The 18,343-nt window shown below is 37.6% G+C and overlaps 1 protein-coding gene across 2 annotated transcripts in view; it reads right to left on the bottom strand.

The window, feature by feature from the left end:
- Window positions 1-11,544: 11,544 nt before the first annotated feature.
- The window catches only part of arid3a (AT-rich interactive domain 3A), a 142,618-nt gene continuing 135,819 nt past the window's right edge, over window positions 11,545-18,343 (bottom strand). For both annotated transcript variants that reach the window (XM_061975907.2, XM_061975906.2), the window contains exon 9: window positions 11,545-16,976. In XM_061975907.2, the coding sequence (XP_061831891.1) occupies window positions 16,831-16,976 (146 nt within the window). In that variant the 3' untranslated portion in view covers window positions 11,545-16,830. The remainder of the gene's footprint in view (window positions 16,977-18,343) is intronic.

The following is an 18,343-nucleotide window of genomic DNA, read 5'->3' on the forward strand; positions in this document are numbered from 1 at the left end:
TAACCGTGTAATACTCTTCTATATCAGTAGGTGGCGGCCGGTACCTAATTGCTTTGTCGATGTCGGAAACAGCGGGAGGCAGCGTGCAGGTAAAAAGGTATTTAATGCTTAAACAAAAAATAAACAAAAGGTAAGTGCCTCTAAGAAAAGGCATTGAAGCTTAGGGAAGGCTATGCAGAACGAAACTAAAACTGAACTGGCTTCAAAGTCAACAAAAACAGAATGCTGGACGCCAGCAAAGACTTACTGTGGAGCAAAGACGGCGTACACAATGCACATCCGAACATGACGTGACAATCGACAATGTCCCCACGAAGAAGGATAAAAACAAAGTAGATACGGGAAATTTCGCTCTAAGGAAGACATGAAACTGCTACAGGAAAATACCAAAAAAAAAGGGAAAATGCCACCAAAATAGGAGCTCAAGACAAGAAGTAAAACACTACACACAGGAAAACAGCAAAAAAACTCTAAATAAGTCACAGCGTGATGTGACAGCTAGTGACAGTACACCTACTTTGTGACAAGAACTATATTGATGCATGCTTGGTTATGCTTTAAAGTCATATCCAACGATTGCGACAACGACTTTTTCGTTTTTAATGATTTCTGCTGGTGGTGTGCCTCCGGATTTTTTCAACGCAAAAAATGTGCCTTGGCTCAAAAAAAGTTGAAAAACACTAAAATAGGGGAACAAAAGCCAACAATTATATTCAATATTAATATATTTAGCTCCAAAGCCCCCCGTGTCCAAGGGCATATTCCCTAAGGAGAGAACCACACATATTTGAACTTGAATGTAAAAATATGTCAATCTCATCACGCTAGTGTCGACCCAATACTGGGCCTACCCTTGGTATCGATAATGTTGCCATAGGATCGATCAGCCCACCCCTAAATCAGACTGTATTGGTTTGATAATCACTTGCCACAATAGTGTATAGTTGTAATGCGCGTTTTCCACCAGTGGAGGTCACTAGATCTCAGACATAAAATGTACCAGTTTTTGTTTCCAAGAAAACGTCAATCAAACTGTCAGAAATCACACATTTAATAACACATTGGTGACTTTCGCAAAATACTTGGACGCAACAATTGTTTATTTGTCAGTTGTCAGCAAGGTACTCATTACAAAATGTGAAGCACAATCATATATTAGTATTTGTAGTTTAAATGTGTTAATGTATTATATATGCATGCGTTAATTTCTGATTATATTATTTTGTATCCTATCACCAACAGAGAAAGAGTGCTGTCGTTTTAATTGTAATTTATGAGTTACGTCAGTTTTCCTGTCTGGCGATTGGCTGGAGGACAGGAAGTGGCACATTTGAACGAGAAAGTGAAAAAAAAAAAGTTATTTTACCTGACGTGAATATATAATTCTTTGTTTTTTATTATTTCTTAACGTGTTTCGAATAAAGACAAAAAAACAAACAAACCCTTTTTTTTTAACCCAAATTATTTGCGAAAGAAGCGCACCACGAAACGCCGAAAGTGAACCAAGTGTAAACAAAAGCTAAGCAAAACCAAAACATTTTGCAGTATTGTGTTCAGTAAAAGAGTTTACAAAAGTAGAATTAGGGAAAATAAGGACTATATATATTGCATATCCAATTATTCATAGAGTCAAAGAAATACAATTTGAAATTATTAATGGAATATACCCTTGTAATAACTTTTTTGAAACAAATCATGAGCATTATGGTTGACAAAAGTTATATGATAGTGATAGAATAGATACAATTTGGCATATTTATTAAAGATAGCCAACTAAAAAACATTATTATTATTGTTATATTGCAAGCTACATTTTTCATTCACAAAAGTTGCTTTCTAAAAGTGAGACCCAAGTTCTCTCATTGTTGGTTTAATGATTTCAAGTTATTAATTCAATCTTGGAAGTCTGTAAAAAGTACAACAACCCTGAAATTAATATCGCTATTTAAGCAATTTAAGTGATTTTAAATAGCGATATCTACAAGATATTAAACAGTTTTCTATTTATTTTAATTATTTATATATTTTATACTAAACTCATTTATTTTGTCTTATATTTACTTTTACTTTCTTTAACAGGTTTGGTTTGTATTTAACATTATATTTAATTTCATGATGTCAATTGCTCAACCTGGTGTAAAATATGTAATCGTATTGTATTTAAAGTGCCTTAATGTGTATGTTCAACTGTTCAATTGAAAACATTTTTTTTTTGTGAAATTGTGGCGATTTTACAGATGAGGACCAAAAGTGTTATCTGACTCTAACTATAGATTTGATTTAAGAAAAAAAAAAATGCTACTACTAATATTACACAAAATCACAGTTTAGTATGGAAGTAGAATTGTCTCACATCAACTTATATATATCAATATGATATTAATGCATATGCATATATTAATAAATATACAAATACAAATGTGATATGAAAATAAATATATAATTTGTATAAATAAACACATGTTTGTAAATATATTTTTGAGATTTGAAAATATATACAAATACAATTTATAAATATAAAAATGTGACATACAAATAAATCAAGAATTTGTATAAATAAACGTGTATTTGTAAATATATTTTGGAGATTTGAAATATAAATATGCTTGATTTTGTATTTGTATTTGTATTGAATTTGCATATGTGGATCTCTTTTTTGCATTTGTGTCGATGAGACATTCCTCCCACAAACCAGATGCACAAATAAATGTGACCTACACACTCCCCTGAACAACCAGCAGAGGGCACTGCAGCCAGAGCGGTCTGGGTCACAGAGCATTATACGCATTATATGCAAAATGCCCGGAGTTCTCTGCACAAAAACAATCCACGTCTTTACAGAGAGAACGCACAACGGGCCTGAGCTTGCTAACAATAGCGTTGTATTAGCTAATGCTAATGTATCCAGTTAATCTGAAATACCGTGCTAGCTGCTAATTTTATTGTATCAATGCCGTTTAATGACCTTGTCCCGATGTAGATACTGATCTCTTATCAGTGCAATGTGTGTCAAATCATCATCAATTTATATCAATCATCGTATGACCCTCCCTAGTGTGCCTCTGATTGGCTCGCCAGTGTCTGACCATGTCTATGACCGAGACCGCTCCGGCTGCAGTGCCCTCTGCTGGTAGTTCAGGGGAGTGTGTAGGTCACATTTATTTGTGCATCTGGTTTGTGGGAGGAATGTTTCATTGACACAAAAGCAAAAAAGCGATCCACATATGCAAATTCAATACAAATACAAATTCAAAATCAAAACATATTTATATTCAAATCTCACATACATGTTGATTTATACAAATTCTTGATTAATTTGTTTGTCACATTTTTATATTTATAAATTTTATTTGTATATAATTTCAAATCTCAAAAATATATTTACAAATACGCATTTATTTATACAAATTATTTATTTGTATATCACATTTGTATTTGTATATTTATTAATATATGCATATGTATATATAAGTTAATGTGAGACAATTCTACGTCCATAGTTTATAATCTATAGGGCTGAATTAAAATAAAAACACATCCACAGGAAATGTTGACATTTAAGAAAGTTGATATTTTATTAATTTCAAAATTAAAGTATTCACACAAACGCTTATCGAGTAAAATAGGCAGAGAATAACTCCTCACCCATCAAAAAAAAAATAAAAAAATGAAAAGAAAACAGTTGCATTGCCTGTCCACTTCACTGTCACCATGGTTACTAAGAAACCCATTCATCAAAAATCATGTCTAGATAAAGAAGGAATAAGCACACATTAAGTGAACAGACTGAAAACTACTTGCAGTGCTAAAACAGCAGTACTATTGAGCCGTGGGTTCCCTGCTGTTGGTCCTCACATCAGCAGAAGCGTTAAGCTGTAACACGCCCTCTTTATGCACCCACTTTTTACTTGACACCTGAACGCGTCAAAATGGAGGTAGAGGTAGATTTTCCTGAGAAGTTTAAAGAGACAAGACACGAGGCCTCACTTCCTATCTGACGTCGACGGGAAGCACGTGCTTCCCTAAAAAAAAAAAAAAAAAAAGTCACATTATCATCTCTAAATGAATAAATCTGCTCTAAAATGTAATCTCTGTGTGCCGGATTGCTACAGCATGTTCAAAAATAAAAGCAAAGAAATAGCAAAAAAAACAAAAAACAGATGATATAATCCCCTAAAAGCATATTCCATAAATTTTAGTAATCAGATTAATTCATACAATTGTCACAGCAGAAGGCATCTTGTTATACTTTCATCATCCTTTGCAGTCCACCCGTCAGTGGTAAGGTTCCACCAGCACCCCCCCAACCCGTAAAAAAAAAAGCTGTGATAAATGTTCCGCGAATGGATTTACAGCAGCAACATTAGGACAGTCTTTTTGTTGGATGCTTTTAAACACAGGGAGCAAAATGGATCGGAAGTGATTCGACTCCCAACAGTTTCACTTCTGCTGCGTTCCAGAATGTGCGGAAGAGGCCGATCGACACAAAGCCGGTCCTCGCATCAACTTTTAGCAGCATTCGGGAAAGAAAAATAAACATCTACCAGAAACCTTCTTTGCTATACAGTTAAGACTCTTTTCAGAAATGTTTCGGTGTTAGAGGATCCTGCCTTCGCAGCAAAAATACTCGTTCAAAAGAGTCACTCATATTATGAACGCTTAAAGCGGGGGTGTCCAGAAGAGGTATACATTTTCTACATTAAAGACGCTACTGTTATAGGGGACATTTAAAGTACCAAACTACCCTATTTTCCGGACTAGTCGTTACTTTTTCCCAATGCTTTGAACCCTGCGGCTTATAAAACGGTGCTGCTAAATGAGTGATTTTTCTTCGCTAATGGCCATGATGTTTTGAATTCAACAAATAGCTTTCATATTGCCCTGACAGAAACTCTGAGAAAGTTCGCGACTGGACTGTTTAGTTCTCACTACGATAGGGCGAAACACACCCTCCTGTTTTTTTTTTTTGGAGTATAAATATTTGGGGTTGGACTAAATCGGACCAATCTAAGTTAAGTTAAAGTAGCAATGATTGTCACACACACACTAGGTGTGGTGAAATTAGTCTCTGCATTTGACCCATCACCCTTGATCACCCCCTGGGAGGTGAGGGGAGCAGTGAGCAGCAGCGGTGGCCACGCCCGGGAATATTTTTTGGTGATTTAACCCCCAATTCCAACCCTTGATGCTGAGTGCCAAGCAGGGAGGTAATAGGTCCCATTTTTATAGTCTTTGGTATGAAATTGTCTATGAGCACAAACTGATGAAGCCTACTCGGATGAGGGTCGAAAGGTCTTCTAAGACTAACTAGTCCAGCTGCGATCGAGTGAATGCCCTGAGATGACAACGACCTGGATGAATGTGAACATTCATAGACCGAAAAAGGTGTGTCGTTGTTTGTGCTACGGCGCCATCCATTGGACGAGTTTGCACATTGCAGGTGCTACGCATTAAAAATGTACTTCCGGTTTCGTGCCTTGAACCGGAAGTATAATCGTCCGTAGCGTTTCTGCTCGAAAGGGCTTCGTCATTTATCACACCAAGCAAGGTTTGTGTGTAAGTTTTACAACATAACTAAAACAATTCATGTGTGATGTACGTAGGTGCGTTTTCATGCATATTTGTACGTGCTATCATAATGTCTTTAGCATTAGCAAATATGCTAACACGTTTACAAGTGTTTTTGTTAGTATTATTAACTTACAATGGCATTCTGCTTGTATTGTTTCAGTTTCGTAAATTCACCAAATTGTGACCATGGAGTTATTGAGTCTGTTTAGCCGACTTCTGTTTTGTTTGATCAGCCGTTTTACTACCGTGTGACATTCACCGTTTGGAAACAATAAAAGTATGTAAATTAACATTTACAGAATTTTTTGTAGCGGTATATATCTGCTGACTATAGTTAACAAAATGTCTTTATATACAATTTGGTGGGTGCGGCTTGTATACACCTGTGCGCTCGCTCTATAGTCCAGAAAATAGGGTATATAATAATAAACAGTGTTACCTCGGTTTTCGAACGCCCCACTTTTCACACAAATATTCATAAAAACTTTGCCTCGATTTTGGTATTTCGTCTCGGTTATCGCACGGCCAAACATCGCGCCTAACTAACTTGTCCGTTTGACCACAAAACAAAGAATCCGACGCGTTGGTGACTCAGTCTTTGAGCTGTTTTTTAAAATTTTTTATATTGAGTACGACTACAAAATAAGCAACCATGGGGCCAAAGAGAGTTGCGAGTGCCAGCACTTTGATAAAAAAAAATCCCAGTGAGAAACACTACTGAATTCACAAAATAACTCGATGCATAGTAAGATGGCCCCTTCGAGCTCGTCGCCGTATTTGCCAACAAAAGTCTTTAATAAAAGGTAAAAGTGAGGGTAAATATTTAATTGATCATTTATATGTATTTTTCCTTGTTGTCTGTATGTAAAACTATATTAATTCTCTATAAAATGTGTTTTGTGGTAATATTTTTGACTGTCTCGAAACGGTTAATTGGATTTCCATTTCCATTCTTTCTTATGGGAAAAATTGCTTCGGTTTTTGTACGATTATTATTATTTTTTGAACGGATTACTAATGAAAAGGAAGTGCCACTGAAGTTAATTAATAAATAATTAGTTCAGTTTTTAGACTATGCCAACAAAAACAAGCAGCTATGTGTTATTTCTTCTTGAATCCCATAGTGTTTCTCACCTTCTTTATCAAAGTGCTGGCACTCGCAACTCTCTTTGGCCCCATGCACCTCGCCCGCACAACATTGTGCGGAATCGACTGGCCAAACAAATAATCCTGCAGTTTCTGAGGTTGTTTTTTTTAATATTAAGTACGACCACAAAATAGGCCACCATGAAACCAAAGGAAGTTGCGAGTGCCAGCACTTTGATAAAGAAAGTGAGAAACACTATTGACTGAGTACGTCATGCCCCTTTAAGCTACATACCTAAGATAGTAGGAACACAGTGCTGGGGTGTTCCATTATTGTAGACGGCACGGAAACAAAGACAACAAGAATTGTGGCCCATTGTGCTGCATACCGTTGCAAAATACGCTGTATTGTTCAAACAAGGACACTGGCGATGGCCTTTTTAGAAGTAAATGTATGCATAAATGTATGCATAGCACATGATATGTTGACAAAAGTAAACTGCATGAAAATCAGTTGAGAAATCAGCAAGTTATTAATTATTTCCAATACGAAAAGCATTGTATTGCATTGCCTTAAATGCACGGCTGCTACACCGTTGCTGTCCTATCTATTGTAGAACAACTCGCGATTTGATTCCGATTCTTGGGTGACGATTTGATTCAGAAATATAATACAGCCTTTTCAAAACAGGCAACAGGTTACAAAAGTATCCTCTTAGCTGTTGACGAATGATGTCAAAGCACAGCAAGTTAAACGCGAACATACCCTAAAAAACGTTTTTTTTTCCAAAGAAAATCGGGAAAAAAGTATGTATATATATATATATATATATATATATATATATATATATATATATATATATATATATATATATATATATATATATATATATGCATACACATATATATGTATACATATATATAGTCGAGGTTTCTGTGGTTTATCCATTGTACAGTGCTCAATACCTGGGTAGAGCAGAATACACGTTAGGTCGGGAAAAAGCAGAGGCTATTTCATCCCGCCAAGCCGGTTTCGCAAAGCAGGCTTGTCGGGATGGAATATAAGGTAACACTTTAGTATGGGGAACATATTCACCATTAATTAGTTGCTTATTAAAGTAACAAAGACTTAATTTAGAGTTATTTGGACACTCTGGAACACACGCATAAGGGTTAGGGTTACTAATAAGCAATAATTCTGAGGTTATTGAGGTAAGACTCTTAGCTAATGGCTTACTGGTTGCATAACAAGGCCATGCAGAATAAGGCATTAATAAGTACCTAATAATGACTAATTAAGAGCCAATATGTTACTAATTTGCATCTTAATAAGCAATTAATTAATGCTGAATATGTGTTCCCCATACTGAAGTTTTACCAAATATATATATATATATATATATATATATATATTATATATATATACATATATATATATAATATATATAGTCGAGGTTTCTGTGGTTTATCCGTTGTACAGTGCTCAATACCGGGGTAGAGCGGAATATACGCTAGGTCAGGAAAAAACTGAGGCTATTTCATCCCGGCAAGCCTGTTTCACAAAGCAGGCTTGTCGGGATGGAATATAAGGTAACACTTTAGTATGGGGAACATATTCACCATTAATTAGTTGCTTATTAAAGTAACAAAGACTTAATTTATAGTTATTTGGACACTAGGGGAACATATAAGGGTTAGGGTTACTAATAAGCAATAATTCTGAGGGAATTGAGGGAAGACTCTTAGTTAATGGCTTACTGGTTGTAAAATAAGGCCATGCAGAATAAGTACTTAATAATGACTAAATAAGAGCCAATATGTTACTAATTTGCATCTTAATAAGCAATTCATTAATGGTGAATATGTGTTCCCCATACTGAAGTATTACCAAATATATATATATATATATATATATTTAAAAAAATATATTAATAATCAAAATATTAATAATAAAAAAAATCTTATATTTTAGCGAATTTAGAATTTTAATAAGAAGAAATAATTGTAATTCGGATGTTAAGCATTTTTTTTTCAGCACCCCTCACTATTTATACGTGAGATACAAAAGACGGAATGCGAAAATCGGGTGACATTTTTCGTTCAAAAGTGGGGCGTCCACAAAGCGAGGTCCCACCGTCGATGGTAAAACCAAAAGTGAAGGTGTGTGTTTCCTTTTTTAGGTGTAGAATATGCCGCCTGGCAATAAAAAAAAACTAACCGTGGGCCTGGACTTTGGACACGGGGTCACTAATGCTTTCTGCTTTCCAAAGCAGAAATGAGCTGATATCTGATGGTCTGCGGTGGTGATAACATCCCACACCAAGTGAAAGTTAACATTAAAAAAAATTCTTTTTTTTTTTTTAAACTTTTCCAACCTTTTTAGTCGCTGAGGTAGAAAGGTGTCTAAACGGGTATGTTAAGAGTGTTTGGAGGTATACAGCGTTGTCACGATATCTCCTGATTGTCACCAGCACGCCCCTGCAAACATGGAGATTTGATACGATGGAGAGAAGAAAACTACGTAGCGAAAGAAAGAGTAGTTGCTGTTCAAATGCAAATACCTCACAGGGATGGTCGATAAACAACAAACAGATCCATACAGGGGCTGGGGGGGCAGGTGCTTGAATGTTGCCTAAGGGGGCCAAAAGGTCACGGGGGGTGCAAATGTAAAAAAACAAAGAAATGTTGATCCTTTAGATGAGGATTGATTGAATTTTGCCTCGCTCAAACAGATGCTTGATTTGATTGTCAGCTCTTTTCAGCATCTGTGACATCTGCTACTCTAGCTTGGCGCGCAGCAAAAAATCTAAAAGCTTTTCTCCGAAATAACACAAAAGTCTTTAAAAAGCGCCGCAACGCCGCTCGAGTGGGAATTCGTGCTTTTTCGCGTGGCGACTTGAGTGTGCACGCGTCCTACCGGCCGCACTTAGAAGGCACGAAGAGCCCATAACACCGCCTCCGTCGTACGAGTCATATCTTCAGGAATATTATTTACACTTTAAACAAACGCAGAGTGAAATAAAGTAATTATTTGGGAACTTTTCTGAAGGTACCACGAGTGGGTAAGACAATTAATACACCTCCAAATGCCTTACATTTGAAAACGGGTGGGGTTATAAACCCCCTCAATACGGTGTTTTGCAGCTAACACAGGGGTGTCCAAAGTGCGCCCCGGGGAACGTTTGTGGCCCCCGGGACATTGGAAAGATTAATTTTAACAGAGATAAACCCAGCAAAAATGGGGTAAATAGAGCAAAAAGGTATAATATAAAAAGAAAAGCTGAATATCTTTAACTTAATAGTGTATATAAAGTGATTGTTCTAGTCTTTTTTTTTTAACTATATATGTATACATATATACATAGTTATATACACACACACACATATATATATATATATATATATATATATATATATATATATATATATATATATATACATATATACACACACACACATATATATATATATATAGTGTATATATATATATATATATATACATACATATATGTATATATATAAATGTATACATACATACATATATATACACACATACATATATATAAACACATATATACAGTATATAAACATGTATGTATATACATATATATATACACACATATACATATATATATACAGTATATATACACATGTATGTATATACTGTATATATGCCATATACATACACATATGTATGTATATATGGCAAAATGAAAACATGTATTGTTAATGAGAGTAAAGACATTTTATTAGGTTAAAAAAGTTATCTAATTTTATGAGAATAAAGTAAATATATTATGAGCAAAGCATAAAGCATAAAGCTAAAATAAAAAAATAAGAAATAATTAAGTTGCAATATTTTGAGGAAAAAAAGCAAAACAAACAATATAGTCGCAAATAGGGGGAAATTCAGTTGAAGGAAAAAGTTACATTATTACAAGACTAAAGTCAAGATTCTTCCCGAGAAGAAAAAAAAGCTACAAAAAAAAATTGGAGAGAAAGTTCAGACGACTACTACGACTAATAATACACTTTGTCACCTATTACAGAAAGCTGAGGTGTTTTTCTTTATATATACATATACTGTATATATATATATATATATATATATATATATATATATATATATATACAGTATATATATATATATATATATATATATGTATATAAATATACATACATATACACATTAGGGTTGTCAAAGCTAATGCGTTAACGCATGCCATTAATCACAAATAAATATGGCACTAATCATGTATAAATTCAGATTAATCATGCAACTTATTTTGACCGAGACATACTTTTTTCCACGGATGTTTACCCGATCGATCTGTGATCAGATCAATGCACACAGCAGTCCAAAGATGAGTGAAGAGACCGTCTGGTGTGCTCGGTGCCAAATTTCACTTCACAATAAATACCCGACTGGACAAGTGATAGAACTGTTTTGAAGTTTTGAGCAAATAAATGACGCGCATTCAAGTCATTCATTTAAAAATATTTGCATATGACATTCTGACAATGACAATTGCATTTGAGTCAAAATATTGGCTTTTTGGAAGTTGATTTAAATCATGCAAGTAAGCCATTTACTCTGATTAGTCAAGATTAATAACAATTTTTAAGTATAATTAATCTGATTTAAAAAAAAATATATATAAAAAAATATATATATATAAATGTGTGTGTTAATATGATAATTAATCATAGTAAATTACGTACTTGAAAAAAATAATTAAATTAATAAAAAATACCTCAATATTTTGATATAAATGCAATTTTATTGTCAGAATGTCATACACAAATATGTATATATATATATATATATATATATATATATATATATATATATATATATATATATATATATATATGTGTGTGTGTGTGTAAATATCCCCCGCATCTTTTGATTTTTTTTTGTCAGTATGTAGCCCTCGTTGAGAAAGTTTGGACACCCCTGGAATACACAATCACTTTTTAGCAACTCACACAGACAGTTTGGTGGTGTTGAAGGTGCCAATGTATTGCAAAGTTAATTGTTTGTGAATATTTCAAATTTTCTAAATCCTCAACAAGATACACTATATTGCCAAAAGTATTTGGCCACCCATCCAAATGATGAGAATCAGGTGTCCTAATCACTTGGCCCGGTGTATAAAATCAAGCACTTAGGCATGGAGACTGTTTCAACAAACATTTGTGAAAGAATGGGCCGCTCTCAGTGATTTCCAGCGTGGAACTGTCATAGGATGCTACAAATGCAGTCGTGAAATTTATTCGCTCCTAAATATTCCAAAGTCGACTTTATTATAAGAAAAGTGAAGAGTTTGGGAACAACAGCAAGTCAGCCACCAAGTGGTAGACCACGTAAACTGACAGAGAGGGGTCAGCAGATGCTGAAGCGCATAGTGCAAAGACTTTCTGCACAGTCAGTTGCTACAGAGCTCCAAACTTCACGTGACCTTCCAGTTAGCCCACGTACAGTACGCAGAGAGCTTCATGGAATGGGTTTCCATGGCCGAGCAGCTGTATCTAAGCCATACATCACCAAGTCCAATGCAACGCGTGGGATGCAGTGGTGTAAAGCACGTCGCCACTGGACTCTAGAGCAGTGGAGACGCCTTCTCTGGACTGATTAGCCACTCTTTTCCTTCTGGCAATCTTGATGGACCAGTCTGGGTTTGGAGGTTGCCAGGAGAACGCTACATTTCAGACTGTATTGTGCCGAGTGTGAAATTTAGTAGAGGAGGAATTATGGTGTGGGGTTGTTTTTCAGGAGTTGGGCTTGGCCCCCTTAGTTCCAGTGAAAGGAACTTTGAATGCTCCAGGATACCAAAACATTTCGGACAATTCCATGGGATGGCACTTCAAGTTCATATGTGAGTAAAGGCAGGTGGAGTGAAGTGAATTATATTTATATAGCGCTTTTCTCTAGTGACTCAAAGCGCTTTACCCAATATCTAAGTTACATTTAAACCAGTGTAGGTGGCACTGGGAGCAGGTGGGTAAAGTGTCTTGCCCAAGGACACAACAGCAGTGACTAGGATGGTGGAAGCGGGGATCGAACCTGCAACCCTCAAGTTGCTGGCACGGCCACTCCACCAACCGAGCTATACCGCCCCAAATACTTTTGGCAATATAGTGTATATACTTTTATGATCGTAGTAGAACGTCGACTTAATTACCGTAACTGTATGACGTCAAGTGCGACCTCGATACTCCCTAAGTTCAGTTTTGTCTTTCCCTGAAGTAATAAAACCAGCCGAGGTACAATCAAAGGATGACAGCAGCAGAGCGGACTCTCTGAGCAAAGAGAAGGGCGGCCATGTTTGTGTAGCTGCTGGTGGTCGTAAGAAAAGCAAGGCCCGGATCAAAACAGCATCTGGTGATATTTGCCCAGAACCAGTTAAAAAAAAAAAAAAAGAAAAAAAAAAGACTGTCATACTGTTTAAGGCCTCAAGAAACAAACCTTAGCTTTAGTACGAATGAGGTTGTTTGGCGTAGTGTGGTACGAGATGAGGGACAATCTTTTAACAAGAGAGGTAAAAAAAAAAAGGTCACGACATTGAATAATTGAGCTAGTTCAAACTGCAAAGACATTTTCAAAAGCGCCCGCGTCCGAGGAGGCCAGAGACGGCGTCTCTGTTTGTGTCCCGCAGACGGACATGGTCCTCCAAGCAGCACAAGGCTATGTAAGAAGCACTTGGATCAAAGTCATGCCAAATGAAAAACACAACAAATAAATGTATCCGACATCTATAAAAACACACCGAAAAGCAACAAGAAAGTGGCAGATATGAGCTAAAACTAAATATATATCCTCTGAAGCACAGCTCTCCTGACGCCTGATTGTCCGGTGGAGCGTCTCCGCGGCAACAAGGACAGACGAAAAGGAAATGTTTCCTTTTAAGCTTTATCCACAAACAACGCACATGCATCGGACCTTAAGACAAATCACTTCACGAGAAAGACAAGCTTAAAAACAGATATTAAAACGATCGGAAGTGATCTTTTCCCGCTTTGCAAACACGACGATTCGCCAACCGGACACCTGAGAACATTCTTAGTAGGACAAGTACAATGGTACCTCGCTTTTCCTGTGAACATTTGCCCGTTTTTTTCGTACACAGTGGAACATCGATTTACAAACCCCTCATTATACAAACTTCTCAAGGCGGAAAGAAAAGTATTATTTGTTGTACGAACTTCGTCTCAGCGTACAAACGTTCCATCCACCCATTTTGTGCCAAGCAGCGCAACTGGCGTGCTACTTTGTGTGCTTTTGAAGTGCTCATATTAGCCTTTTTACAACATTCTTCTTGTTATGCTGGCTCAAAGGAAGCAATGGACGAGGGATGCGTGGTTTGAAACGTTCAGGAAGTATCCGCAGCGTTGTCGACACTTCCTCCCCCTCTACCCACCGATAAGAATAACCAACAAGGTAATATTTTTATTTTCTGTTCCAAAATCACTGTAGCCACCTGGCGGTTAAAGTGAAGGAGTTTTGTGATTTCAAACTGTGAGTGCACCACAGGGCTAGTGGCAGTGTGTGTGCGTGTCGGCAGGGCGGCTCAGCGAGTTGTTGTTGTTTTGGTTTTGTTATTGAATAGAAAGTTGATCCGTCGCCCCCTTGTTATGTATGTTTGACACACAGTGCTGTATAGCGCTCTATATTGTGTTTAAACTTTGACTAAAATGTAGAACCCATTCTTCACGTTTCTTATGGAGAACTTTGCTTCAATGTACAAACTTTTCGATTTATGACCCTGCTTAACAACTAATTAAGTTGATACATTTTCCACTGTACCTAGGCCAGTGATTGTCAAACTGTGGTACGGGTACCAGTAGTGGTACCCCAAATAATCACTTGATTAAAGTACAGTGTTTTATTTGTTCTATATTCAAACACATTGTTACTGTTCAAATTGTGTGTAATGTTACCAAAAATATTAAATACAACCATCCATTTTCTACCGCTTGTCCCTTTTGGGGCCGCGGGGGGGTGCTGGAGCCTATCTCAGCTGCATTCGGGCGGAAGGCGGGGTACACCCTGGACAAGTCGCCACCTCATCGCAGGGCCAACACAGATGGACAGACAACATTCACATATTGAAACACATTGTTACTGTTCAAATTGTGTGTAATGTTACCAAAAATATTAAATACGTCCATCCAGCCATCTAATTTCTACCGCTTGTCCCGTTTGGGGCCACGGGGGGTGCTGGAGCCTATCTCAGCTGCATTCGGGCGGAAGGTGGTATACACCCTGGACAAGTCGCCACCTCATCGCAGGGCCAACACAGATAGACAGACAACATTCACATATTCAAACACATTGTTACTGTTCAAATTGTGTGTAATGTTACCAAAAATATTAAAGACATCCATCCATCCATCCATTTTCTACCGCTTGTCCCTTTTGGGGTCGCGGGGCGTGCTGGAGCCTATCTCAGCTGCATTCGGGCGGAAGGCGGGGTACACCCTGGACAAGTCGCCACCTCATCGCAGGGCCAACACAGATAGACAGACAACATTCACATATTCAAACACATTGTTACTGTTCAAATTGTGTGTAATGTTACCAAAAATATTAAATACATCCATCCATTTCCTACCGCTTGTCCCTTTTGGGGTCGCGGGGGGGTGCTGGAGCCTATCTCAGCTGCATTCGGGCGGAAGGCGGGGTACACCCTGGACAAGTCGCCACCTCATCACAGGGCCAACACAGATAGACAGACAACCTAGGCCAGTGATTGTCTAACTGTGGTACGGGTACCAGTAGTGGTACCCCAAATAATCACTTGATTAAAGTACAGTGTTTTATTTGTTCTATATTCAAACACATTGTTACTGTTCAAACTGTGTGTAATGTTACCAAAAAATATGAAATACACTTGTTCAATAAAACATCTGCCTTGTTTTTAATGAATACTTAGGCTTATTACGCTACTGTATTTTAATATTGGTCAATATTGGAGAGGCAAGTGTTTTCCGTGGTGTCACTTGGTGAGAAAAGTTGGAGAACCACTGATCTAGGTTATTGCACGGCTTAGATATTGCGCTTTTTTTGGTGTATCATCCCCACAATCGAATACGTTGGTGACTCAGTCGCTGGTAGAGTCCCCATGGGGCCAAAGAAAGTTGCAAGTTCAAGCACTATGATAAAGAAAAAACACTTGAATTCAAGAAAAAAAACTATAGAATGTGTTTTTGGGTCATGTTTTGGGTGTCTGGATGGGATTAATGGATTATCTGTAATTGCTTCAGATTTCATCCTATTTTGATTACCCCCGCAAACCGAGGTACCAATGTACTTGCAGGAACAGTCATCCAGGACTAAGACTAAGCTTTGACGCTTTACTGCAAAACCGGAGAAGACAACACGGCGTGAATTCCGCGGGGACGTCGCGCCATCACCTCGTCTGGCCCAATATATTAATAGAAATAAACATAACAATCCTCAAATCCTCCCGTTTCAGATTCGAGATGTGTGGCCCGGGTTTCGTTTCACCAAACAGGAGCACAAGACTGCTGGAAAAACGTCCGCCGTGCGAATAAGGTCTCTGGTTTTCCACAGAAGTAGGTCATAATGGTGCATTGTTATACGCCCAAAGAAACCACATATACTTTTTAAAGCTTTTCTGATTAAAAATAGAAGATATTCTGTACTTTTTCTATAGACCTCTAAATATATAGATGATTTTTTTTCCCCCCACCCCGCAGTGAGAGGATTGATAAAGATTTAAATGATAAAAATAATATAGATATATAGCAAAATAAAGAGAATGTAAAACATTACTGTCAGTCAGTAGCTGTGTTTGTGAGTGTAAACAGTGCATGTCCCCCTTTCTCTTTTGTTCTTCCATTAACTGTACATGTATGCAGAAATAAATAATTCACAGGTTGTACATACACACGTCTTTTACATATACTGGCTCTCTGTGTGGAGGCTCGCCTCCAAAATGATCGTTGACTATGAAGAACAAAAGAGGTGAATTGATGACAGAAAACCTGAGTGTGTGTTTCAAGTGAGTGACTTACAGTTTGTGTCTCTGTGTAGGTTTTGTTTTTTTTGTTTTTGGCATAGACTATGTAGAAAATGAGCTTGTTTTTTGGCTTTACTTAGCATGATATCTAAAAAATAAAATAAAAGGAGGAAAGGCTGAGGCTTTGTTAAGACACTGGGTTGTTGGAGGTTGAGGTAGGTATGTTCTGCTGCTGCGGTGGCGGTTGAGGTGCGAGGCGACTGCCCACAGCCCTGCTGGAGAGGGAAGCGCCCGACGGGGCTGACCCAGCTGCTGCCTGAGCAAAAAGGACACCTGCAAGGCAAAGAGACGTTAGAAACCGGGAGGCATTCACCTTACTTAAAGGGGAACATTATCACAATTTCAGAAGGGTTAAAACCATTAAAAATCAGTTCCCAGTGGCTTATTTTATTTTTCAAAGTTTTTTTCAAAATTTTACCCATCATGCAGTATCCCTAAAAAAAGCTTCAAAGTGCCTGATTTTAACCATCGTTATATACACCCGTCCATTTTCCTGTGACGTCACACAGTGATGCCAATACAAACAAACATGGCGGATAGAACAGCAAGGAATAGCGACATTAGCTCGGATTCAGACTCGGATTTCAGCGGCTTAAGCGATTCAACAGATTACGCATGTATTGAAACGGATGGTTGTAGTGTGGAGGCAGGTAGCGAAAACGAAATTGAAGAAGAAACTGAAGCTATTGAGCCATATCGGTTTGAACCGTATGCAAGCGAAACCGACGAAAACGACACGACAGCCAGCGACACGGGAGAAAGCGAGGACGAATTCGGCGATCGCCTTTTAACCAACGATTGGTATGTGTTTGTTTGGCATTAAAGGAAACTAACAACTATGAACTAGGTTTACAGCATATGAAATACATTTGGCAACAACATGCACTTTGAGAGTTCAGACAGCCCAGTTTTCCTCAATTACTATATTCTGTAGATATACCCTCATCCGCTCTCTTTTCCTGAAAGCTGATCTGTCCAGTCCAGTTGGAAATGCATCTGCTTTGAGTGTCGCAGGATATCCACACATTCTTGCCATCTCTGTCGTAGCATAGCTTTCGTCGGTAAAGTGTGCGGAACAAACGACCAATTTCTTGCCACTTTCGCATCTTTGGGCCAATGGTGCAACTTGAATCCGTCCCTGTTCGTGTTGTTACACCCTCCGACAACACACCGACGAGGCATGATGTCTCCAAGGTACGGAAAACAGTCGAAAAAACGGAAAATAACAAAGCTGATTTGACTTGGTGTTTGTAATATGTTTGAGAAAATGGCGGATTGCTTCCCGATGTAACGTCACGTTGTGACGTCATCGCTCCGAGAGCGAATAATAGAAAGGCGTTTAATTCGCCAAAGTTCACCCATTTAGAGTTCGGAAATCGGTTAAAAAAATATATGGTCTTTTTTCTGCAACATCAAGGTATATATTGACGCTTACATAGGTCTGGTGATAATGTTCCCCTTTAAAACTAGCGCTGTCGAGTGATTCATTTTTAAAAGCAGATGAATTAGCGTATTTTTCGGATTATAAGACGCAGTTTTTTTTCATATTTTGGCCGGGGGTACGACTTAAACTCTGGAGCAGGGGTCACCAACCTTTTTGAAACCAAGAGCTACTTCTTGGGTACTGATAAATGCGAAGG

This window comes from Nerophis lumbriciformis, linkage group LG14, assembly GCF_033978685.3.
Source record: "Nerophis lumbriciformis linkage group LG14, RoL_Nlum_v2.1, whole genome shotgun sequence".
Classification (NCBI taxonomy): Eukaryota; Metazoa; Chordata; class Actinopteri; order Syngnathiformes; family Syngnathidae; genus Nerophis; species Nerophis lumbriciformis.